This window comes from Procambarus clarkii, chromosome 21, assembly GCF_040958095.1.
Source record: "Procambarus clarkii isolate CNS0578487 chromosome 21, FALCON_Pclarkii_2.0, whole genome shotgun sequence".
Classification (NCBI taxonomy): Eukaryota; Metazoa; Arthropoda; class Malacostraca; order Decapoda; family Cambaridae; genus Procambarus; species Procambarus clarkii.
Window position 1 is genome coordinate 31,677,513 of NC_091170.1, and position 21,513 is coordinate 31,699,025.

General features: G+C 40.8%; 2 protein-coding genes across 3 annotated transcripts in view; one reads left to right on the forward strand and one right to left on the reverse strand.

The window, feature by feature from the left end:
• LOC123760653 (uncharacterized) overlaps nt 1–14,810 on the reverse strand; it is a 38,607-nt gene extending 23,797 nt beyond the window's left edge. Inside the window, exons 1-7 of one of the 2 annotated variants that reach the window (XM_045746412.2) lie at nt 14,680–14,810; nt 6,224–6,511; nt 2,875–3,047; nt 2,186–2,346; nt 1,759–1,918; nt 721–897; nt 16–88 (exon numbers count right to left, since the gene is read on the reverse strand). In XM_045746412.2, the coding sequence (XP_045602368.2) occupies nt 16–88; nt 721–897; nt 1,759–1,918; nt 2,186–2,346; nt 2,875–3,047; nt 6,224–6,302 (823 nt within the window). In that variant the 5' untranslated portion in view covers nt 6,303–6,511; nt 14,680–14,810. The remainder of the gene's footprint in view (nt 1–15; nt 89–720; nt 898–1,758; nt 1,919–2,185; nt 2,347–2,874; nt 3,048–6,223; nt 6,512–14,679) is intronic. The other variant, XM_069328275.1, reaches the window with a different exon arrangement.
• LOC138367238 (uncharacterized) lies at nt 6,635–8,668 on the forward strand. Its single transcript, XM_069328648.1, has 2 exons — nt 6,635–6,642; nt 8,341–8,668. The coding sequence occupies exons 1-2, from the start codon at nt 6,635–6,637 to the stop codon at nt 8,666–8,668; spliced, it is 336 nt and encodes a 111-aa protein (XP_069184749.1).
• Nucleotides 14,811–21,513: the final 6,703 nt, after the last annotated feature.

The following is a 21,513-nucleotide window of genomic DNA, read 5'->3' on the forward strand; positions in this document are numbered from 1 at the left end:
TGAATAGAACCTTACCTTGTCCAGTATTTCCCACAACAATTCGAACCTTATCAGTCTTGCCCAATTTTTGCAAAGCACTGTAAACACCCTGAAAATTTAAAAATTTTAAAATTGTTAGCCATTTTTTTACCATCTCCCTTTTTCCTACCTTTCACTATCCTCCCCTTCTCACTCACTATACCCCCCCTCCTTCCCCCCATTTTTTCCCCACCAACCCCATCTGTTACTAACCCTATCTCCCACTTTTCTTACAACCTCCTTCCTCCTCATTTATTGTAAACTTCACATGGGGACCTTACATAATCAGCTGGGACAAATACCCAAATATGTTTTTTTTTTTAAATACTGTATGTATAAAACTTTACTAGGTGAAAAAAAAAAAACAAATTGCTTTAATCTACCTAAATTCAAGTATCATTCCATATATGTGAAATTTAACAAATTGATATTACCAATAGAGTATTTTGATTTTCGCAAGAATATTAGAAAATTGTATTCTTAACAATTTTGCTAGTTTTTAAAGAGTAAAGATACATTTCTTGCCTGGTTAACAATCACTCGTCAAGCTGTTATCACTAGTACAATACCCTTGACTATTACAGATACCATGCATTATATACAATTAAAACATTATATAAAATTAATCTAGATAAAATAGAAATTGATAGGAAAACAATACAATTTAGAGCAAAAGCAAAAACTGCTAAAAGTGAACTATACCGCCAATGTTGTTGGGTAAAACCATTGGACCGAGCCCACAGAAAGTGTTCGGTCACTGGAGGTCGAGTAGGACTGTTTTTCGTGGCTGCAAATGTTACCAGGTAACTTAGCAAGCTTGTTTTCTTTACAGCATCCTTTACAGTCTGCACCCTTCTTGCATTTACCTTTGTACGCATCCTGAAATAAATGGAGTAAACTCAGAGTGGGAATAGTTGCAAATTGAGTGTCCTAGGGTTTTGTCCCAGGTCCATTATTCACTATAAGCAAATGATTTAGACACAGGAGTGCACAGCAACATCAGTAAATATGCTAGCAATATTAAAATAGGTCAGGCATTAAATTTACACAAATGCAAAAGCATTACAAGAGCACTAGACTCAAAATCTAATAACTGGCTGCTGTAGATCAATGTTATTAACCCTTAGAGTGCAACTTTCAAAATATGAAATAAGAGTTCACCTAAGGTCAACGTGGCATGAATCAATTTATGTTTGTCACTAAAAAAAAAAAAAAAAAAAATGTACGACTTTTCTGTTTATAAATCCCTGCAATTACCAATATCAGACATATCTTTTATTAAAAAAAATTAAGTTATTGATTAGAAGAATTTTTAACACGTAGCATCATTGCGCACAAATATATTTACGCAAAACCAGTAAGTTTGAGACCGTTTATATATTTTTTCCCCATGTTTATTTAAACAAAATTTTGGGGTAACTTTATATTCAAATTTCAGGATAGGGGTATATCAACACAATACAATTTTATTTATAAAAGAGTGACACACCAAGACAGACTGCAAGCAAGCAAGCAAGCAAAAGGAATCTCTAAATGGCATACCTAACTAGAGGGGAACAGGAGAATACAGTGATTGTCTGGAAACTACTGTCATTAAAAGAAAAAGCAGAGGAATATATGCAAGAAATATCAGATATATGCAAAACTTAATAAAACATAGAAAGTACATAGTACAGTTTTATCTTAATTTTCTGCTAAATCATTAATCAATACAATTAGATATTAATATATTCAAGTTACCTCAATATCAGTCAATCTGCTCTTTAAGCTGGGATCACCATCTACTGCCAAGGACTTGAAAGCATCGACAATTGAACGGTAACCAGTACAACGGCAAATGTTCCCATCCAATGACTTTTCCACCTGTTCTGCCGTCAGACTCCCACTTGACTGCATCTGGCTGTAAATATCATTGTTAGCATAATATTCTGGGAAAATAAAACAAAAATATATGGAATATTGATATAATTTTTTGGGTTACTGTTCTTTAACAAATCCATTGTGGATGTATAAGTATGAAGGTTTAAATGTACTGCATCATTATGCAACAGACTGACAAACTTATTTGTAGCATCATCTTAGTAGTATATTATTATTGCTTGCGTGCATGATAAATTGGTAGATAGATTCTACAACTAGCTGAAAACTGAATGAGCAATATACTAACCCATACATCATCATGATCATGCCAGGAGAGCAATACCCACACTGGGTGCCATAGAAACCATGCAGTGCTTTTTGTAGTGGATGGTAGCCATCATAACGATCACCCAAATTCTCTATGGTTTCTATTTTCCATCCATCACATGCATACACCAGCATCTGGCACTGTAAGTGGAGATCCAAATTTTTTTATATTTAGCAATGTACTGTGAGGTTGACACCTTTAGATTTTACCAGTAAGTACTGGATAAAATATTCCAAGAGTAACTGATAGGAAAGCAAGAACAAAATGGGAGACAAAAGTGAGGAAGGAATGTCAGGAGGGAGATAGGGCAACTCCAAAAGGGAGGATGGGAGGCAAGAGGATAGAAGAGGGAGGTGTCCAACCTATGCCTTATTCAAAAGTAAAACCAGAAAATACCTAATTTCATCCTCAGTTTCCCTACTTTGTGCTTCAAGCTATGTTAACATAAAATTTTGCTACATTGTAGCTATTCATCTTACCTGATCTGTTAGAATAATGACCTGCCCAAAACGCTATTCATGTTAGTGGCTTCGCAAGAATGTAAAAATATCAATATTTTTTAATCTCAAACCCGACAAATTGTGAATAACTTGTGTCTCACATGCTTTACTAGTAGCAAGCAATCGCATATTTCACAGTACAGTACCAACAAATTAGAAAGGACGTACCGCCTGGATGCTCTGAATCTTCGTGTGTCCCGGGGTCTCCAGGTCTGGAATGGTAACCACAACATTGCAGACACCACATCCTCCCTCTCTACACAAAGCCTTTGTGCCCGGTAGCTTCACATTCTCTCGCAGGAAATCCACAAGGCGAGTCCATGGTTTTACCTCTGGTCCCACTGTTAGAATGAACATGACAGTTGTTAAGAGCATTGTAAAAATAAATACTAGTGATATGATTCAAACTAAAAAGTGCATCCCAGTACTATACTTTTATTCTAGCTAATATGAATGTCTTTTTTATCCATTCTGTTATCAATGAAAAACTATTACTGTACTATTGCTACAACTACTGACCCTATTTTGTAATAGTTTATGCCTGTTATACTTATCACCTCTTTTTGCATTCATTTGTTAATTTCCATGACCGCTCTCATTTTGTTAGCTTACTTCTGCTTCCGAATTGTAGTTTACCCCCAATCCCAGGTGGAACAGAAATGGTTGGGCACTTTTTTTTTCACTTAATGCCTCTGTTCACCTAGCAGTGAGTAGGTACTCAGGAGTTAGTTAGCGTGTTGTGGAGTTGCATCCTGGGTGGGGGTCAGTAATTTGGCCTATGGAGGTGGGGGCCTCGATACAAGTCTACCGTGTATGAATACACACTGGCTTCCTGTCCCCGAACCAATGAATTATTATTATTAAATTATTAATGCCGTCAACAGTTTGGAATCCGAACAATAGGATGGTTAGTAGACTACAAAGTGATGAATGGCAAGTAACGTTGTTTATGGGGGGGCAGTTATGGGAGCATTGAAGAATGTATGCAAGTTGGTAGAACTGGCATACCAAGCACAGCAGCAAGACAGACAGTATTGGTTAAATAGGCACAGTTGTACTGGGAACGTATGTAAACATTCTGAAACTAGACGGAAGTGCCCTTCCATTTCCACACACAACCCAAAGAGGCGACTGGTGCATTGTTTCACAGTACAGTACTGTATTTAATTTCCTTTGGCACAGTGCTACAATTAAGCAGCCTTCAGTTTGTGTAGTTTGCGCAAGATGATGTTGCTAGGCTCTACTCAACGATGCTCAAAGCTACATTAAACATGCTCCATTCACTTTCAGCCTGTATTGTAAAACTCCCTAAATCAACATAACCCAAACACCTTAGCTAACCTTTGCTAGACCTTATCTATGGATAAACATCCCCCTGCAATATATACTAACTGTACTTATATTTGAGGAACAAATACTTCCATAGGACATGACAAGATTCACCATCAGTTTGTTTATCTGCCTTGTAAGTCATATATTGTGTTTGATATTTAAATCTTAATAAGGGTGGCCATCCATGGAGAGATTGTCATGTTCAACAACCTTTGTCACGTCCTTGTGCATAAAGCGTTCTGCAGGCTTTTAAATGTCTTTAAAAGTACTTAAAAACTATTCTTCGCATCTGACAGTTTTCCATGTGCTGCAGATGTTTTGTCAATATCATCCTAGGAAAAGTTTGGCTTCTCGTTGCCAGAGAAAGGAAACCCTCCAGCTGTTAGTCTCTCCCCTTACCAGGGAATCTTATGCCTGATGAATCTGTTGTCACCCTCATGCTCTATCTATCGTGATTTTGTTGATTCAACGATGAATTAACTTTAGTCTCGTATTGTCCCCACTGGGTGGGACTTTAATAACTATTGCCCCTGCCACGGTTATGTGGGGACCCCTGATGGTCTTTGGGTCCAAGACGTAATATTTTGTTATACTGTACTTCAAAAGTACATCAGCACTTTCCGTTCTTTATTAATTATCTAAAGAAGGCACCAAGCCGGCAAGGCTGCGTAGGATAATAGGTATTTATTAAAGATTCCTAAATTGTCTAGGTAATGGGAATTAGTGGCGTTAGGGCTAGCCAATCCTTCTGATGGAATTAATCTGATTGCTGATTAATTAAGACTCGTTGACAATCTTTCGAAAGCTATTTCTTAGCTGCTGGAACTTATTGCGGTCGGGTAAATAGTGGTTGAGAAAATATGTATGATCAGAAAAAAACTATATTTTCTTTATTGTTGATCCCAATCTCTAAAGCATATGAATACCCTATGTTACAGTCTGTGCGTGTTATATGTTCTTCACTAGTGGTGGTGTCTGTACTGAAGATGGTCGACTTTCATGTGGTAACATCTCTGCCCCAGGCGGCTGACTTAGACGTGTTCCTAGTGTTCGTGCACGCAACACTCGAGGCACAAGAAATCCCCAAGACAAGGGCTACGCCTTATATTTGTTCCGCATAGGACGCGCCACTCATCTGGAGCAAATCAACCCCCACATAGGTCATCAAGCGAGTAGGAAGGTGGAAAAGCGACGCGGTAGCTACATACATCAGGCAGAGTGCGGTTACACTACCGCCTGAGGCGAGAGGTCTCGGCCAGCTCCTATAGCTGTCCTGCCTCGTTGGGGGGAAGGGGGGGGGGGCAATGCCGGACAAACCGGCAGTACTGCTTTATCTTATGTATCCCTATACCAATGTCCCTCTATCCATGTTCATTTACTCTTATATAATTAGGCATGTATTATTCTTTCCCGTATTTTTGTTCAGGTACGGTTGTTACCCCATGTTTACTTTAGTCCTTAGTCTACTACGTAGGTCGATAAGTATGAATTATTAAAGTTAATTATTTAAGTTCACCTTATTTAAGCGAGTAGGTTTCTTTATTTTTTTTAATAAAAAATAAAAAAAAATACCAGTCAAACCCGTAAGAATAATAAAGCAAACATTTGACTTAAAGGAAATAAAGTAGTTATTCAACTGTATAAATCTCAGATTCACCCTTACTTTGGTTATTGTATCAAAGTAGGGAGACCTCATCTTCAGAAAGACACAGCCGCTTTCTCTAAAGTTTAACAGCGGCCAACCAAGTCTACACTTACACCAGGAAAGGTTGAGGGGCCAGACATTACGGGTGATCTCGTCGAAATTTATAATACTAAACAATTTGGAGGACACTGGTCCAGACAACTTCAAAAGTTCAGATGTAACACAAACAAGGAGCAACGCTTTCAAGCTCAATAAGCCACACTGTAGGACTCTAGAAAACAGGAGATGCTTTTTCACCCATGGAACCACCTACCCGCCGAAGTTGTAAATGCCAAAACGGATGAACTTTAAAATCCAGCTTGAAAAATCATCAGGACAAATGGGGGAGGACTTAAGCCACCGGCTTCCTGTGCTCGTCGAGGTCACTAGAGAAATTGTGGCTCTCGAGTAAATATGCAGACTAAATTCAATGAATTATACCTAGGACATTTTATAGATAGTCACATTTACTTAAGGAAAATTCGCGAGTAGAGCACTTACCAGTGTACAGTTGACCATTCACGAAGAGCGATATACCTTTCGTCCCCTCGTTTGCTGAATTAGCCGTCACAGGCGCCATCTTCTATAGCAGCCTTGTCAGGCGCACGCCGAAACTGCAACAGAGGTCTAAGAATCACTGTTCTACAGGGCACTAAATTACGGTAGAGGGGGGCTGAAGGAGTGTGTCGCAGATTCACCAAATCACCAATTGATGGTTCAGACTTCTCGTAGGATTCGTCAGCTGGAGCCGACACGGATGGATGATTATCACTGCTCACTGGTGATCTACTGTAAGGGTGGAATACCTTTGATAATGGCCACATTAAATAATTAATGACAAACTGCTTATCCTGCATGAATAATAGTGATATCTGCTAGTTGACATTATAAGTTCCTCTGGGAGTTCACACCATGCCGATGTAGTTATTAGTTTATCTACCATAAACCCCAATCCCGATTCTAGTGAGCGAATGTACACTGTCAGTAAAACTGTTCACATGACATTATGTATCCGACCGTCACCATGTATACGAAGTTGGCTTGGTCATGTACTGTACTTTTAGCTACAATACCGAAATTAGTTCACTACATTTGTAATCACAAATTTGAAACAAATTAAAACTAAGGTCAACAAATTTAAACTGCTTAGCCAATACAGCATTGAAATCCAGCTCTTGAATCCATTCTGACTAACTTTTACACCACCGCGCACAGAATGGTTTATGGGGTCTCGTACCATGAAAAGTTACCTGCCCGGCCCCTCAGAAATGAGAAAAATGTTCTATTTTACACGTGTAAATATATTTACACAGAAATTAGAAGTTAAGCAAATGGTGTTTTCAGGAAATCCTCTCCCCCTCGATAGTACAAACTATTTATAGGCTGAATCGGTCCCCTTAAACTGATCCTCCGCCTATACTAGCCAATTAAAAATAAATTTGATTAACCAATTACCGTTTTCTTTGCGTCACTAGATGGGAATCAGACACGACCAATATTAAGCAAAATCTCCTCAGGATCTTGCACTGTTGCTCTAGGCATTTTACGTTCTTAATAATTACTATGTAATTATCACATTAATAATTACTGTGATAACTATACACATATGCCTGTCCCCCGACAAAATAAATTATTAATTACTACTTACAGTTAGCAAACTGGGGATATTGATACAATTTCTAGATAATTTTGAATACAATTTTTACTTTTTTCTTTAATACTTGTTCAAGAAATGCAGCTCAGAGCTACCTCTAATAAATTGATGCATCTTATTGACCAAACCACACGCTAGAAATTGAAGAGACGACGACGTTTCGGTCCGTCCTGGACCATTATGTAGTCGATTATCAAGTATCATTGATTCATCTTTTTCGCACGCCGTCAGTGACGGAGGGTGTTCGAATAATTTTAACGACAGTTTACATTTGGTCAGGTCTACATCAGCAGATAATGAAATTCTCAGACTTATAACAGAGTCCAAGCCGAGCAGTAGTAACAGGGTTATAAACCCAAGGAACAGCCTACCCGTCGAAGCCGTAAATACCAAATCTTAAATTTTAAAATCCAACTGGGAAAAAATCAGGGCAAATGGGGGGGGGGTAGACCTTTGACAAGCCGCCGCTTCCTGTCCTCGTCGAGGGCACGTGTGTGTTAGTGGCCATCAGGTAAATTAAGGTAAACAACTAGTAATCTGCCGATTTTATTGCATTATCCATACATGTGGCACCTCATCCCAAATCCTTATCCTGACCCCTTCCAAGTGCTATAGTCGTAATGGCTTGGCGCTTTCCCATGATAATTCCCTCCCTCTTGCATGATAGTATGAAATGGAATTGAAAGTGTAGATTTCATTTTGTCTTCGATCTAAAAAGTTTTGTTCAAGTTCTTTGTCTATTACTGTTCACGGGATGCTTTTAGAATAGGTTGCTATACGCCCACAAGATTGGTAAAGGCTAGTTTTTAAACTTATAAAACGTTTAAAGCAGTCAACAAATTACTGAAGATTAATCGTCCTCTTAGTAACATTAAAACTATGCTCCAGCAACAAATGCCTACTTTGAAATCCAGTCACAGACACCGAGAATAGTAACAGCGACATTACCCTTGTGGCACACTAGAGCCGAGTACAAACTGCTGGATACAGAGTACAAACTGCTGGATACAGAGGCCGAGTACAAACTGCTGGATACAGAGTACAAACTGCTGGATACAGAGGCCGAGTACAAACTGCTGGATACAGAGTACAAACTGCTGGATACAGAGGCCGAGTACAAACTGCTGGATACAGAGTACAAACTGCTGGATACAGAGGCCGAGTACAAACTGCTGGATACAGAGTACAAACTGCTGGATACAGAGCCCGAGTACAAACTGCTGGATACAACTGCGGCTCGCGAGTGTCTGCTGGGAGAGCTCATCTCACCCGATGCCCTTGCACAGTCATAGTGACTAGACAACAACCCAGACAGTGAGGTTCAGCTTGCACACGTCACCAGAGGTGTTTATTCTCCCTTGTGACTGAAATGTAAACAAGTTTAGAACATCGTTGCATATGAAATTAAAGTGACGACGTTTCGTTCGGATGTCACTTTATTTTAATGTGTCTGGGTCGAGTTATTCGTACAAATGTACAGTATTTCTCGAAGCAATTTATAAATTTCTTACAAAATACCTAAGATCTATTAAAGCGACAGATAAAGCTCTCCACACAAACCGGAAATATGCTGCCACTCATCCCTCATGTTCGTCCATGTATCCAACGAACCTATCATCCCCAAACCACACGAACTCCTATCGCCCCATCAAGCAAAAATAGCGTCTGGGTTTAAGAATAAGCAAGTTATGCCAGTCGTGACCTTGGGCAAGCAGGTGGATGATAAGTTACACCACTATTATTTTCCCATGATAATTTATTTACACGTAAATGTCATTTAAGCTCCTAAACATTACCAAAAGATACAGAAATCAATCAGATTTCCTATGACCTTCAAATTGTGACTTGATTGTGACAATCGCTGGCTGCACCCCCCCCCCCTTACCCGAGCCCTCACACCCCCTTCCTCCCCCGCCCAGCCTCACTTCCCCCTCTACCCTTGCCGTAAATTGCCACAACCCAATGTATTTACTTATACACAGTATACAAGACTATACAATGTTTTAAAAGTGTACATACGCTGGCGATTACTATTAATAAGTCATTGTGTCAGGGGACAGGAAGCCAGAGTTTATTCAAACACGTTAGGGGGGGTATATCGAGGTCCCTTCCCACCAAGGTCGAATTACTGATCCCACCCAGGATGCAACCCCCACAACACGCTGACTAACTCCCGAGTACCTACTTATTAAAAGGTGAACAGAGGCATTAGGTGAAAGGCAATGTGCCCAATCATTTCTGTCCCGCCCAGGATTCGAACCCGGAATTCTAGATTATGCGTCGAGAACGAACCCAACTGTACTACCGGGACACTAAAGTGGTACATTCTTGCAGTCATTAATACGCATAACGTTTCGGCCACTGATCTTAAGCTAAACAAAAAGTTAGAACATTGAATAAAAATAAGTATACTGGTAGGTATACACGGAAAATAAATGGTGTTCACATAATAAAAACATCAGCATAAAGTAGTGATGAACTTATAAGATCATAAAAAAATAAGAATGAAGGTAACTGCAGAAGGCCTATTAGCCCGTACGAGGCAGCTCCTATTTATATCCACCCAATCTCATTCATATACATGTCTAACCTACGCTTGAAACAATCAAGGGATCCTACGTATATTATGTTACGCGGTAATTGTTCCACAAATCAACAACCCTGGTACCAAACTAATATTTACCAAGGTCTTTCCTAAACCTAAACTTATCAGGAGTTTATTTCTTATACTACCGGTGGATTTCTAAATTGTAAAATGCTGGCGAGTAGGTAGCACAAGTTACTCTGAGACGAGTTATAAATACAGGTTGGTCTATAAATATAGGTTGGACTATAAATATAGGCCCAGGAACTTTCCCTAACACCTACTATCAATGTTTACATTGTCTGAAGGTGTATTTGGTCGATTGATTGATTGATGAAGATTAAGCCACCCAAAAGGTGGCACGGGTATGAATAGCCCGTAAGTGGTGGCCCTTTTAAGCCATTACCAGTATCAAGATCTGATACTGGAGATCTGTGGAGGTGCAAATGCACCCTGCATAACGGGAGATGTCTCCCTTGTGAATGTGTTAAGATGAAGATGAAGCCACCCAAAAGGTGGCACGGGCATGAATAGCTCGTAAGTGGTGGCCCTTTTGAGCCATCATCAGTATCAATAGATGATACTGGAGATCTGTGGAGGTGCGACTGCACCCTGCGTGACGGGAGATGTCTCCCGTGGTATTTGGTTCCATTATTTGTTTAATTTAAAAAAATGCACCAGGTCTTTTCTAATTAAGATGCTGCCTTGTGGCATTCCTGTGTTTAATGGTAGAGTGGGAGAGGTTATTTAATTGATGACTACGTATTGATGTCCGATTCTGATATTGTTCAGTGCAAGGCCTTGAATTCCATAGTGATGAAATTTAAGGGAGTGTTGATTATTTACACTGCCATAACCACCCTTGGATCATGGACATTAACCTTCAGCTTTCTCTGGAATCACTGATGTTGTGATCTAACAAGCTTACATCACCAGCACGTAATTACAAGTGTCCACTTATCTCTTGCCTCAGTCTTGGTGGATTCTGTATTTACTTTACAGCTATGGCCAGGATTCATTAAACATTTACGTGCCAACTTACGAAATCTGTACATGGTTTATTAAGCATAGCGGCTTAGTTTGCTTTTATTAAAAATATTACAAGTTACGAATTTGTCTATAACAATGATAATATCGGGCCAAGAACACCCTAGCAGCTGGCATTTAGAGCCTCATAAACTGTTTAACGAATACCGACTATAATTAAGCCACCATGACCGAGATAAGAGATTTGTCCCTCTTGAGGCTTTGAAGTACAGCCCATCAAAGGGTAGTGACTGGTTAATACAGAGTTACTCTCACACTTTCGTCAACAGCTCTCGTGCAGTGTTGAGTATTCTTACGCTCCACATCCATCCTCTCCCGGGAGACAACTGGCGTCGTCTTCACGATATCTTGCTAGCTATTTGTGAAGATGCTTCAGTATCTTTATATAATACAATTTTAAGAACACCTCACAAGCATGCGACCAGGGACCCTGATCTCCGACGTCGAGGAGAACATTAGAGGTGTGTAATGATTCAGCAAAACACAGAAACAAGAATATTGATGATAAAGCAGGCTGGAGCAACTGTCAAGTCATCATGTTTGTCGGTGTACACACCGACAACAAAAGAAGACCCCATTCAAAACCCCGAATGGTTTACCCATTATGTTCCCCAGACTATTGAAGTCTCCACCACCAGTTTATTACGTCCTTATGACTTCAGAAAGATGTAAATATATTTGATTTACTTTACTTATGGACAGCTAGGCCTAGAGAAAATCACAACGACTTTTATCATTTGTTTTTGTAGAAAAACGGCAAGTACACAAACTTGCTACAGCGCTCTGTTTTTGTGCAACCAAAACATGGCATTTGCCTCAATTCGCTTAATCCCAATTTGATTTGTAATTTTCAGATCGAGTCCCAAACTCCCCCCCTAGTATACGGTTCCCATATCCCTATGAGGTATGGATACCCCTGGCTGTGAATCCTTTTTCTAATCCCTACAACAAGGCACTATCAAGAGGGTGATCACAACATTAAATTCTTAGTCGATATTGACTGTCGAGCAGCGGTAGGAGAGATCCGTGTACTACACACTGGTCAGCCACGAACATTTAAGGAAACTTCTATAGTGAAAAAGTGGAATGAGTCTTAACCCATTAAATTATACGATCGATATCCAAAGTGGCAGAATCCCAAGATCTGACGCTCGACCCTACAAGTTTACCAGTACAGGGATAAGAGGACAGCACGCAGGCAGGAATGCCGGGGCCGGAAGGAATAAGCTATGGTTACAGCTCGTTAGATAGGAGCACATGTAGAGGTTGCCAAGCCGAGTAAGAGCAGGCCGCAGGCAGGGTTGGTCAACTATTTGCTCGAGTGGATGGATATTAAATGATTAGATCAAAAGGTTGATAAGTAATATCTTTATCAAGTAATCATGAGCAGCTACAGTGAGCCCTGTCCTCTCGTGCACGCTTCAGGGTGAGTGTTAGGAACCAGTAATAGCCAGTGATGCCCCCGGAGCGAGCGTGACTGTGAAGGGCGACTTCCTGCACACTCGCCGGTTTGTATAGAAACCCCAATACTCGCAGAAAACACGAGTATTAAGGTTTATTTATTATATATATAATGTGGGGGTGGGGGAAGGTTCGTGGATGGCAATGTGGTAGGGGGTATCGGGGTACTGGAATGACCAGTTTAACGTCAATGAGACAACCCGTTCTCCCGAGCGTTCCCGACAACACTAAACTGCTGTACCAAGTTGCCCGAACCTAACCTACCCGAGGACCCACGAACAGTAAACGGGATATCACGTCAATTTCGCCAGCCGCTACCATTTTTAGTACACCAGCTTTCGGCCTTTGGGATATAGAAAGCCTTTGGGATATAAGTCAATACGTATTCAAGATAACGGGTTGACGTAGATTAGTTTTTACACTGCTTCAGTACAACCCGAGCTGTGTAGCCTCTGATAACTCCCTTTCATCCAAGTTATTCCCGCTTGTAGGTCAAGCATCTTCATATGGCTAACCATCATAACCTGCACGATCCGGCAACATTGTGCAGAAACTTCAACTTAAATATTTAAAAAAAATGTCATTCTTTTATTTCCTTTTTAAGGAGACTAAGAGCTGACGTTTATATCAGGCAAATATGTAATAGTTAAACACCATAAAACATCTTTTTCCTGATAAGTATTTGTAAGTTTTAATTACACATTATTGTTTTAAAAGCCTCAAATAGCGATTGTTTATCGTGTCAGCAAGGGTCGTGTTGGTATACGTTGGCAACCATTATGTTTTGCCACACGCATTTTGCGAATCTCCCCCTTCCCTTCTATTGCCCAACACACACTCCCTCTTGGATAATTTATTATTACGAACAGATGAAAAGCAGAAAACTCTACATATCCACAATTTAAGACCCCATGAAAGAAACAGGAGAGCAATATTTCTTGAAAAGGAAGGGGAGGGGATTCTTGGGTCAATCCTGAGTGGTCTATTACACTCCTATACCACCCGTGCAGCATCTTGAAGAGTTAGGCTGGGCTAGCCCTACTCATGTGCCTTCAACGTTGGCACATGAAAGAAAGACATTTCTTGTACATGATTATAGGAGTACCCAGCTGCACTCTGGTTTCTCGTGTTCATTCCCTCTCTCACCTTTCCCTATTCCTCTCCAACTTTCTCCAAGACCTCCTTCAACATCCCCCTCAATCAAACCTCTCCCAATCTCCCCCCCTCTCCACCCGTCTCCTTCCCTCTCTTCAAAACATCTATCCTCTCCAGAATTCACTTCATTAACTTTCCACAGGGAAAGAAGGGTTGGGTTAAAATGTATTTCTTAGATGCCAGCTCCACCCGTCACACAGCCCAAGAGAGCGCCACGCTCCACCCGTCACAGCCTCAGAGCCACGCTCCACCCGTCACACAGCCTCAGAGAGCGCCACGCTCCACCCATCATACAGCCTCAGAGAGCGCCACGCTCCACCCGTCACTCAGCCTCAGAGAGCGCCACGCTCCACCCGTCACTCAGCCTCAGAGAGCGCCACGCTCCAGTCACACAGCCTCAAGAGAGCGCCACGCTCCACCCGTCACACACAGCCTCAAGAGAGCGCCACGCTCCACCCGTCACACACAGCCTCAGAGAGCGCCACGCTCCACCCGTCACACACAGCCTCAGAGAGCGCCACGCTCCACCCGTCACACACAGCCTCAGAGAGCGCCACGCTCCACCCGTCACACACAGCCTCAGAGAGCGCCACGCTCCACCCGTCACACACAGCCTCAGAGAGCGCCACGCTCCACCCGTCACACACAGCCTCAGAGAGCGCCACGCTCCACCCGTCACACACAGCCTCAGAGAGCGCCACGCTCCACCCGTCACACACAGCCTCAGAGAGCGCCACGCTCCACCCGTCACACGCAGCCTCAGAGAGCGCCACGCTCCAGTCACACAGCTTCAAGAGAGCGCCACGCTCCACCCCTCACACAGCCTCAAGAGAGCGCCACGCTCCACCCGTCACACAGCCCAAGAGAGCGCCACGCTCCACCCGTCACACAGCCTCTCAGAGAGCGCCACGCTCCACCCGTCACACACAGCCTCAGAGAGCGTCACGCTCCACCCGTCACACAGCCTCAGAGAGCGTCACGCTCCACCCGTCACACAGCCTCAGAGAGCGCCACGCTCCACCCCTCACACAGCCTCAGAGAGCGCCACGCTCTTACCTGTTGCTCAGCCTGGGACCTCAGGAGGGAGCGGGAGGTGCAGCACCGGCCGCCGACACGTCCAGTAAAGGTCTGATGAAGACCTTCACGAGCAACCACCACCACAGAGTTACCACATGCTGCTTCTCTCCATAATTACCTATTTTGCCATTTTAATTTAACCAACAACATTCCCTTGAATTACAACAAATAACACGTTAATCGATGAAAATAATATATGCCATATGTACAGCCCACACCTATTGATTTACCACCCATATATACTAATAATTTTATTCAAATTTAATGTCCGAAACTGTCCGTAATTATATATTATATACATATATAGTGGTTTTATAAAAAATATAAATACTGTACATACTAAGTAACCGCTGTAATTGATCCTTTATATATCTTATAAGATAAAATATTATTATAAATGGCAAGGAGAGGTTACATTAGGAGTTGCTTACTACTGTATTAATACACGGACCGCGTTCGCCTCGCTTCACGGTGTATTATACACTGCAAGTTTACTTTAGGACTAAAGTATATATACGTACTGAGTGTGGTCAGTAACGGCATTATAACCCTACCACTTTATATATATAAGCCTTAACACCAAAACTGTATTTGAAGGTCATATGGTAACACACATCACGGAGTTTCTGCTTCGTATTTTCATCAAGAGACGTCAGGTGCTGCGGGTGCCTTCTGTTAGACCTTGCTAGTCATGTCTCTTGGTGATCCCAGTGGTGACTCGGCGCGAAATTTAAACATTTGAATTACTTTAATTTTATTAATAAACTTAGGTATACATGGCAATATGCTGCTGCCCTATTATATATGAAAGATTATAAGGGTAATGGACAATTGTGGAGACAGGTGTTACACACAATTACGCAAAGCGTTTCGGGCTAAACTTAGACTAATTTAGATAAAAATGGTTTAAAGATGTAAACACTTAATACTAAACGAGAAATACGCTAACATAAGTGACAATGTTCAAGAAAAATAACAAATGATATACAATATAAAGAGACTAGTTAATGCATGATGACAGGCATAAAATATTACGTTACAGGTTGACAGGATGAACAACCCAGCGGGTTTTCTTCCTATTGGGTAGTGTTGTACATGCTGCTAAGGCGGTATGTCCACTCACAAGATGAGTGACGCTGCACAATAAACTCGCCCCTCCGGGCAAAATTAAAAAAAAATTAGGATGGTTAGAATGACAGGGCGGATCTCATCGAAACTTTTATTAAAAATGCTTAACAATTTGAAGGGCATTGATCCACACAACTTCTTTGAAAGGTCAGATGTAACACAGATAAGGAGCAACGGTTTCAAACTCAATAATCCACACTGTAGGACAGAAAACAGATGCTTTTTTGCCCATGGGGTTATAAACCAATGGAGCCGCCTACCCGCCGAAGTTATAAATACCAAAACACTGCTGTTTTAAAATCCTGATTGAAAAAAAGGTTAAATGAGGGGACCTTTGACAAGCTGCCGGTTTCCTGTCCTCGTTGAAGCCACTAGTGTGTTAGTGGCCCTCAGCTAAATTGAGCTAAATTCTTGTCTCAGAATTTCCTGTAATTTTGGCCCAATTTAGTCTACTAAAATTAAAGTCAGCTACACAAACATGTCTAGAGCTGATGTCCAATGTCTGCCTTCTTTTCATTCTGTTGAGGTTTGATAACCTATACCCACAATTATTATCAGAATCCTGGTCACTAAATCCTAAATATAAATAGTTTCCCAAAAGTATATTTTTAAAAGTAATGTAAGGTCCCATTTCAAGATGAATAGATGTACCAAACCCCGAAACGCTATGCGTATTAGTTGCTTTAGGTATTGTATGTACTAGCTCTATCTATAAATCCAACATTATGTTTGTAACTTTTCATCAATGTATGTACTTTTACCTGAAAAAAAATTGAATTTGTATGCTGTGGATGTTCTGCCTCCTGCTGCGAGCATCGTAAACGGCATTCTGGTAACTGATATCGGAGCCTTGTACAAGTGATACCGTCGGCACAAGCTGCATGGCAGTGCTGTGATGAGCGAGTGTTGCATGTGCCCCTCATAGTCTCGCTCTCAATACTGAAGCTCTCACACCAAGGATTTTATTTTTCCAAGATGGCTTCTGTTTACTAGAGGCCTCAGAAAGCATATGAGAGCTCCGTGTACTCGCGGGAGTTTTAAATCTTATGTGGTATTGTATATTAAAACTTCCCCAACCATGTTTCTCTTAACTATATTCGATCCCATCTTAGTGACAGATACCAATATGTAGCCATCAATGACAATCTCCTCCACTCTACCATTATCTGTAGGAGTTCCACATTACAGCATCTTAGGATCTCTCCAATTTCTTATTTACCTGAAGGGTGACTAATACTAGTGGCCTCGACGAGGACGGAACGTGTTTATTTCTCTACCGATGATACAAAAATCGGTAGAGAAATAAACACGGAAGAAGACTCACACTGTCGATCTAAATGGTCAAAGGTACCCCCATTTGCCCTGATGATATTTTCCAGCTGTATTTTAAAACTCAACAGTTTTGGCATTTACGGCTTCGACGGGTAGGCGGTTCTACGAGTTTACAACCCTATGGGTGAAAAAGCATCTCCTGTTTTCAGTCCTACATTGTGGCTTGTTGAGCTTGAACCCGTTCGCGCTACATCTGACCCTTTGAAGAAACTGTCCGGATCATCATCCAAATTGTTCAGTATTTTAAAGGTTTCGATGAGATCCGCCCTGTCATGCCTGGTTTGTAGTGTTGTTATCCCTGTGGCCCTCAACCGTTCCTGATACGAGAGATGATTAAGCTCTGGGATGATTTTTGTTGACTGGTGTAGCATCTTCTCCTAAGCAGTCTTACACACACACTAAACACAGTAAATAATGAATTTAAAAAGTACACTCATGGATATCAACCAACTCACACTAAACATAGAAAAGACCTACTACATTTTATTTGGAAGTAAATCATCAAACCAAATTCAACTTTAGATAGACAATGTTAACATTGGAGTTACTTCGCCTATACATAGAAGAGAGACTGAAAAACTTCAGCACATACAACACATAGCCAAAAGTCTTAAAAACTGCCAGTATACTCTCTAAAATCAGATATTATGTTACCCACTCTGCTCTCCTCTCATTATGCTACTGGTTATTCTATCCCTATCTTACATAGGGTATTTGTAAATGGGGTCATCATGACCATCGTAATGAAAGGCCATCATCACACACCCAAATTCTGTTATCTCATTATACTACTCGTTATTCTATCACTATCTTACATAAGCTATCTGTAAATGGGGTCATCATCATGACCATCGTGATGAAAGTTTATCATCACACAGCAAAATTCTGCTATCAGAACTATAACACTTGTCTTCAGACAACACGCAGTCCCTCTGTTTAAGTCCCAGGACATGCTAAACATACACTCACTCCATACAATCTCTTGTACTATTTACATGTACTAAACTTTGTTCCTAAATGCTAATCCTGATCTGAAACTGTTCCTTGGTAGATGTAATAGAACCGAAGAACACCATACCAGACATAAATATCTTTTTGATATTCCCCCCAAGAGTCAAACTAAATCCGTGCAAATGTAAATAAAAGGACCCAGTTTATGGAACTTACTTCCTAATGAATTAAAAAACTTTCCAACCTATGCCTTATTCAAAAGTAATACCAAAAATTACCCAATTTCATCCTCAAGAGCTTTCTATCTTGTACTTCAAATTCACATTGTATCGTGCTACTCACTCAACCAATATTAGTACAGTACTTATGACATGCATCTTCACCATTGTAATCATCTCCGTCAATTTATATTGTAGTTATGTATATGTTGAAATCAAATTTTTCTACAATGTACCTATTCATCTTACCTGATCAATTAGATTAAGGACCTGCCTGGAACGCTTTGAGTGTTAGTGGCTTTGTAAGAATGTATGAATATCAATGTTATGTACTCTCACAAACCCAATGTACATTATAGTATATAAATAAATAAATAAGTAAATAAATGTAGCGCAGTTTATGGACAATTAGCAAAATCATTCCCCAGGTGTGTCAGAGAAACTGAGTATAACCTTGGTGGGGGCGGTGTGCAGGACAAACATATCAATTGTGACACTAGCTCTCCACATATGTCAGTTGCTTAATATAGAAACTGTACTTGTGATCAATCTCGAGCCCATTATTGATGTGACGATGTGCACTGAATTTTGTAACTAGCTCATCAAGATTACATTTACTTGCTTAGCTAAATGAATTGTGGGGTTCGGTCCCCGAGCCAAGTATATGCCTCTGTAATCCTTTCCACTACCGCCCATAAAATGGGTATGGAGTACATAATAAATGAACTAAACTAGCTGTGTCGTGCAGTGGAAGAGATATATCTCATAAATATTTCTCGAGGGGATGGGGACAGGTAGCCTGTGTATCTCTGTATACATTAGACTTATCCCCCCCTTGCCAAGGTTGAACAACTGACCCTTTCCAGGATGCAACCCCACAACAGTTGACCCGGGTATTTATTTACTGCTAGGTGAACAGAGGCATTTAGGTGATCAGAAACATGCCCAACCATTTCTGTCCCGCTTGGGATTCCTATATGAGAGTTGAGAACGAACCCAACTGTACTACCAAGACACTCATTATTTTAACTAAATAAAAAAAATTTGTGGGCTTATGGCAGCTCAATGTGTTTTTGCCACCCAGGCCACCGAGGATCACAGGCCCCATCTAAACACACGTTGTATAAAATAGCAAACCATCTTATTACTAAGGATAAAATACCTGAAATCCTTGGGGGGGTTTGCAGTTCATCTCTTTGATGGCATTGTGGGGAACATCCGGCCTGTTTTGCCAGCTCTTGGACCCACGATGCATGTGCCTTTCAAGGTGATGTTGCAGGTCTGCAATGGTGGTGGTCCTCAACCCCTCTTTTGGTGTCAAGGGTCAGTAGTTTACCCTGAAGCTCCTTGCAGTCATTGCAAAGTGGTTAGGTGCTTTAGTGGTCGAGTTAACCTCCGCTCTGCGGTGGGTATTCCTTTGTGCAACGGGCAGCCACCTCATCGGCTCTTCCATAAAACCAGAGTTGAATTTACTAGAGTGCCTCTTTCTGGTGAATCCATGGTGGCTTCTCCCTGGATCTTCCCCTGTTTCCTGTCCAGGTGAGTCTGTTTTGTTTTGGGCAAATATTAATTGGTGGACTGCAGGCTGATCTGGGTTTTAAATCCAATACTCTACTGGCCATTCCTCATATTTAGCAGATTTAGGACAGTCAAATTTTGCTGGGTTCCCAGCCATATTGGTGTTACCTTAAATAAACTTGCAAACACCACTGCTATTATGGCCATTCATGCCTGTCCCATCTCCCATAAATGGATTCCTTCTTCAGATTTCTATCCAGTCATTCATACTGTTGTCAACCATTGGCACGACTAATGGTTTGGTTAAGAGTATGCAGTCTGTTCTTTTTAAGAACAACAGACTGCATACTCTTACCTGTCCTCTATCCCCATGGCCTTCCTCCTACCGTCATACTAGACAATGGGAAACGACTCTGGCTAGGCTGCATATCAGCTACACATGCTTAACTCGTGAGCACCTAATAGAAATATTTTCTACTCATTGTCTAAACTGCATTGTCCCCTTTACAGTTATGTACAGTACTTGTAGTTTGTCTTGATTTTCAGGATATGTAAACGACTTCCTTTCCCAGTGTCCCACATAGTCACTTGTCTCTTTATTGAATCCTTGAGAAATCTGATGACTTTGATGTTGTGTGTCTTTTTTTTTTGTGCCTTGTATTGACATTCTGCACGATATTTAAAATTACTTTAAAATCGTGCGACATATGCGGTGCTAGTTTTCCCGGCTTGGTGCCTTCTTTTGAAATTACTCGCTGTTCTAAATTGTCCAAATGTTATGCCCTCTCCAAAAATCGAACTTGGATTGAATCAATTGTGAACCAACTGTGCTACAGGTTGTGCATTACATTACATATTTTCTCTTAAATTGCTTCTTTCCTTCTTATTTAATATTCTATCACTGTGAAACAATTTGTATCCATTAATTTTATACCCCTGTTAATATTGTCTAAGAAATAATTGAAACAAGGCTTTAGGAATAGATGCTGAGATAACCAAGTTATAAACAGCAGACTTTATGACAAAACTAAGGATTGTAAGGACAAGTAAGGATACGAGCTTCAAAAAAAGGTGACGTCTGCTGGAGGGATGAGTTGATCCTACACTATTGCATGAGAGCAAAACACATTTCTAACCTATAAGAATGATATTTTTTTGTCTGCCTGTCCAAAGTTAGAGGCCAGATGCTTGGGGCTAGCCTCGCCTTATTTTGCAAGGGAAATGGTCGATGGTACAGGAAAGAGGCAGGTCATGGTTGGCCTAAGTCAAATACATTAAGATATATCAGCCTGTAATCCTCATCCCAACAGGACAATTTTCATGAGATATGAAATGAAATTGTGGATATGTTTTCCATCCACAATTGTACACAACTGTAAATAGAACTTACTGTACATATTCATGATTTCCTGGTAAACGAACTAAATTCATTCATTTACAGTGATGAGAATTGTGAGTAGAGAAGATGGTTATGGTAATGAATATATAAAGTGAAGATGGTTATGGTAATGGAGATATTAGATGAGGGGTGAGGGGGTAAAATGGGTGAGGTAACAGTGAAAAGAGAGGGTGAGAAATATGAGAAACATAGTGAGAGTAAAGAAAGGGGTAATGGAAAAATAAAAGGAAGAAGCACAGTATTTAGATGGTTTAGGCATGTTTAAAT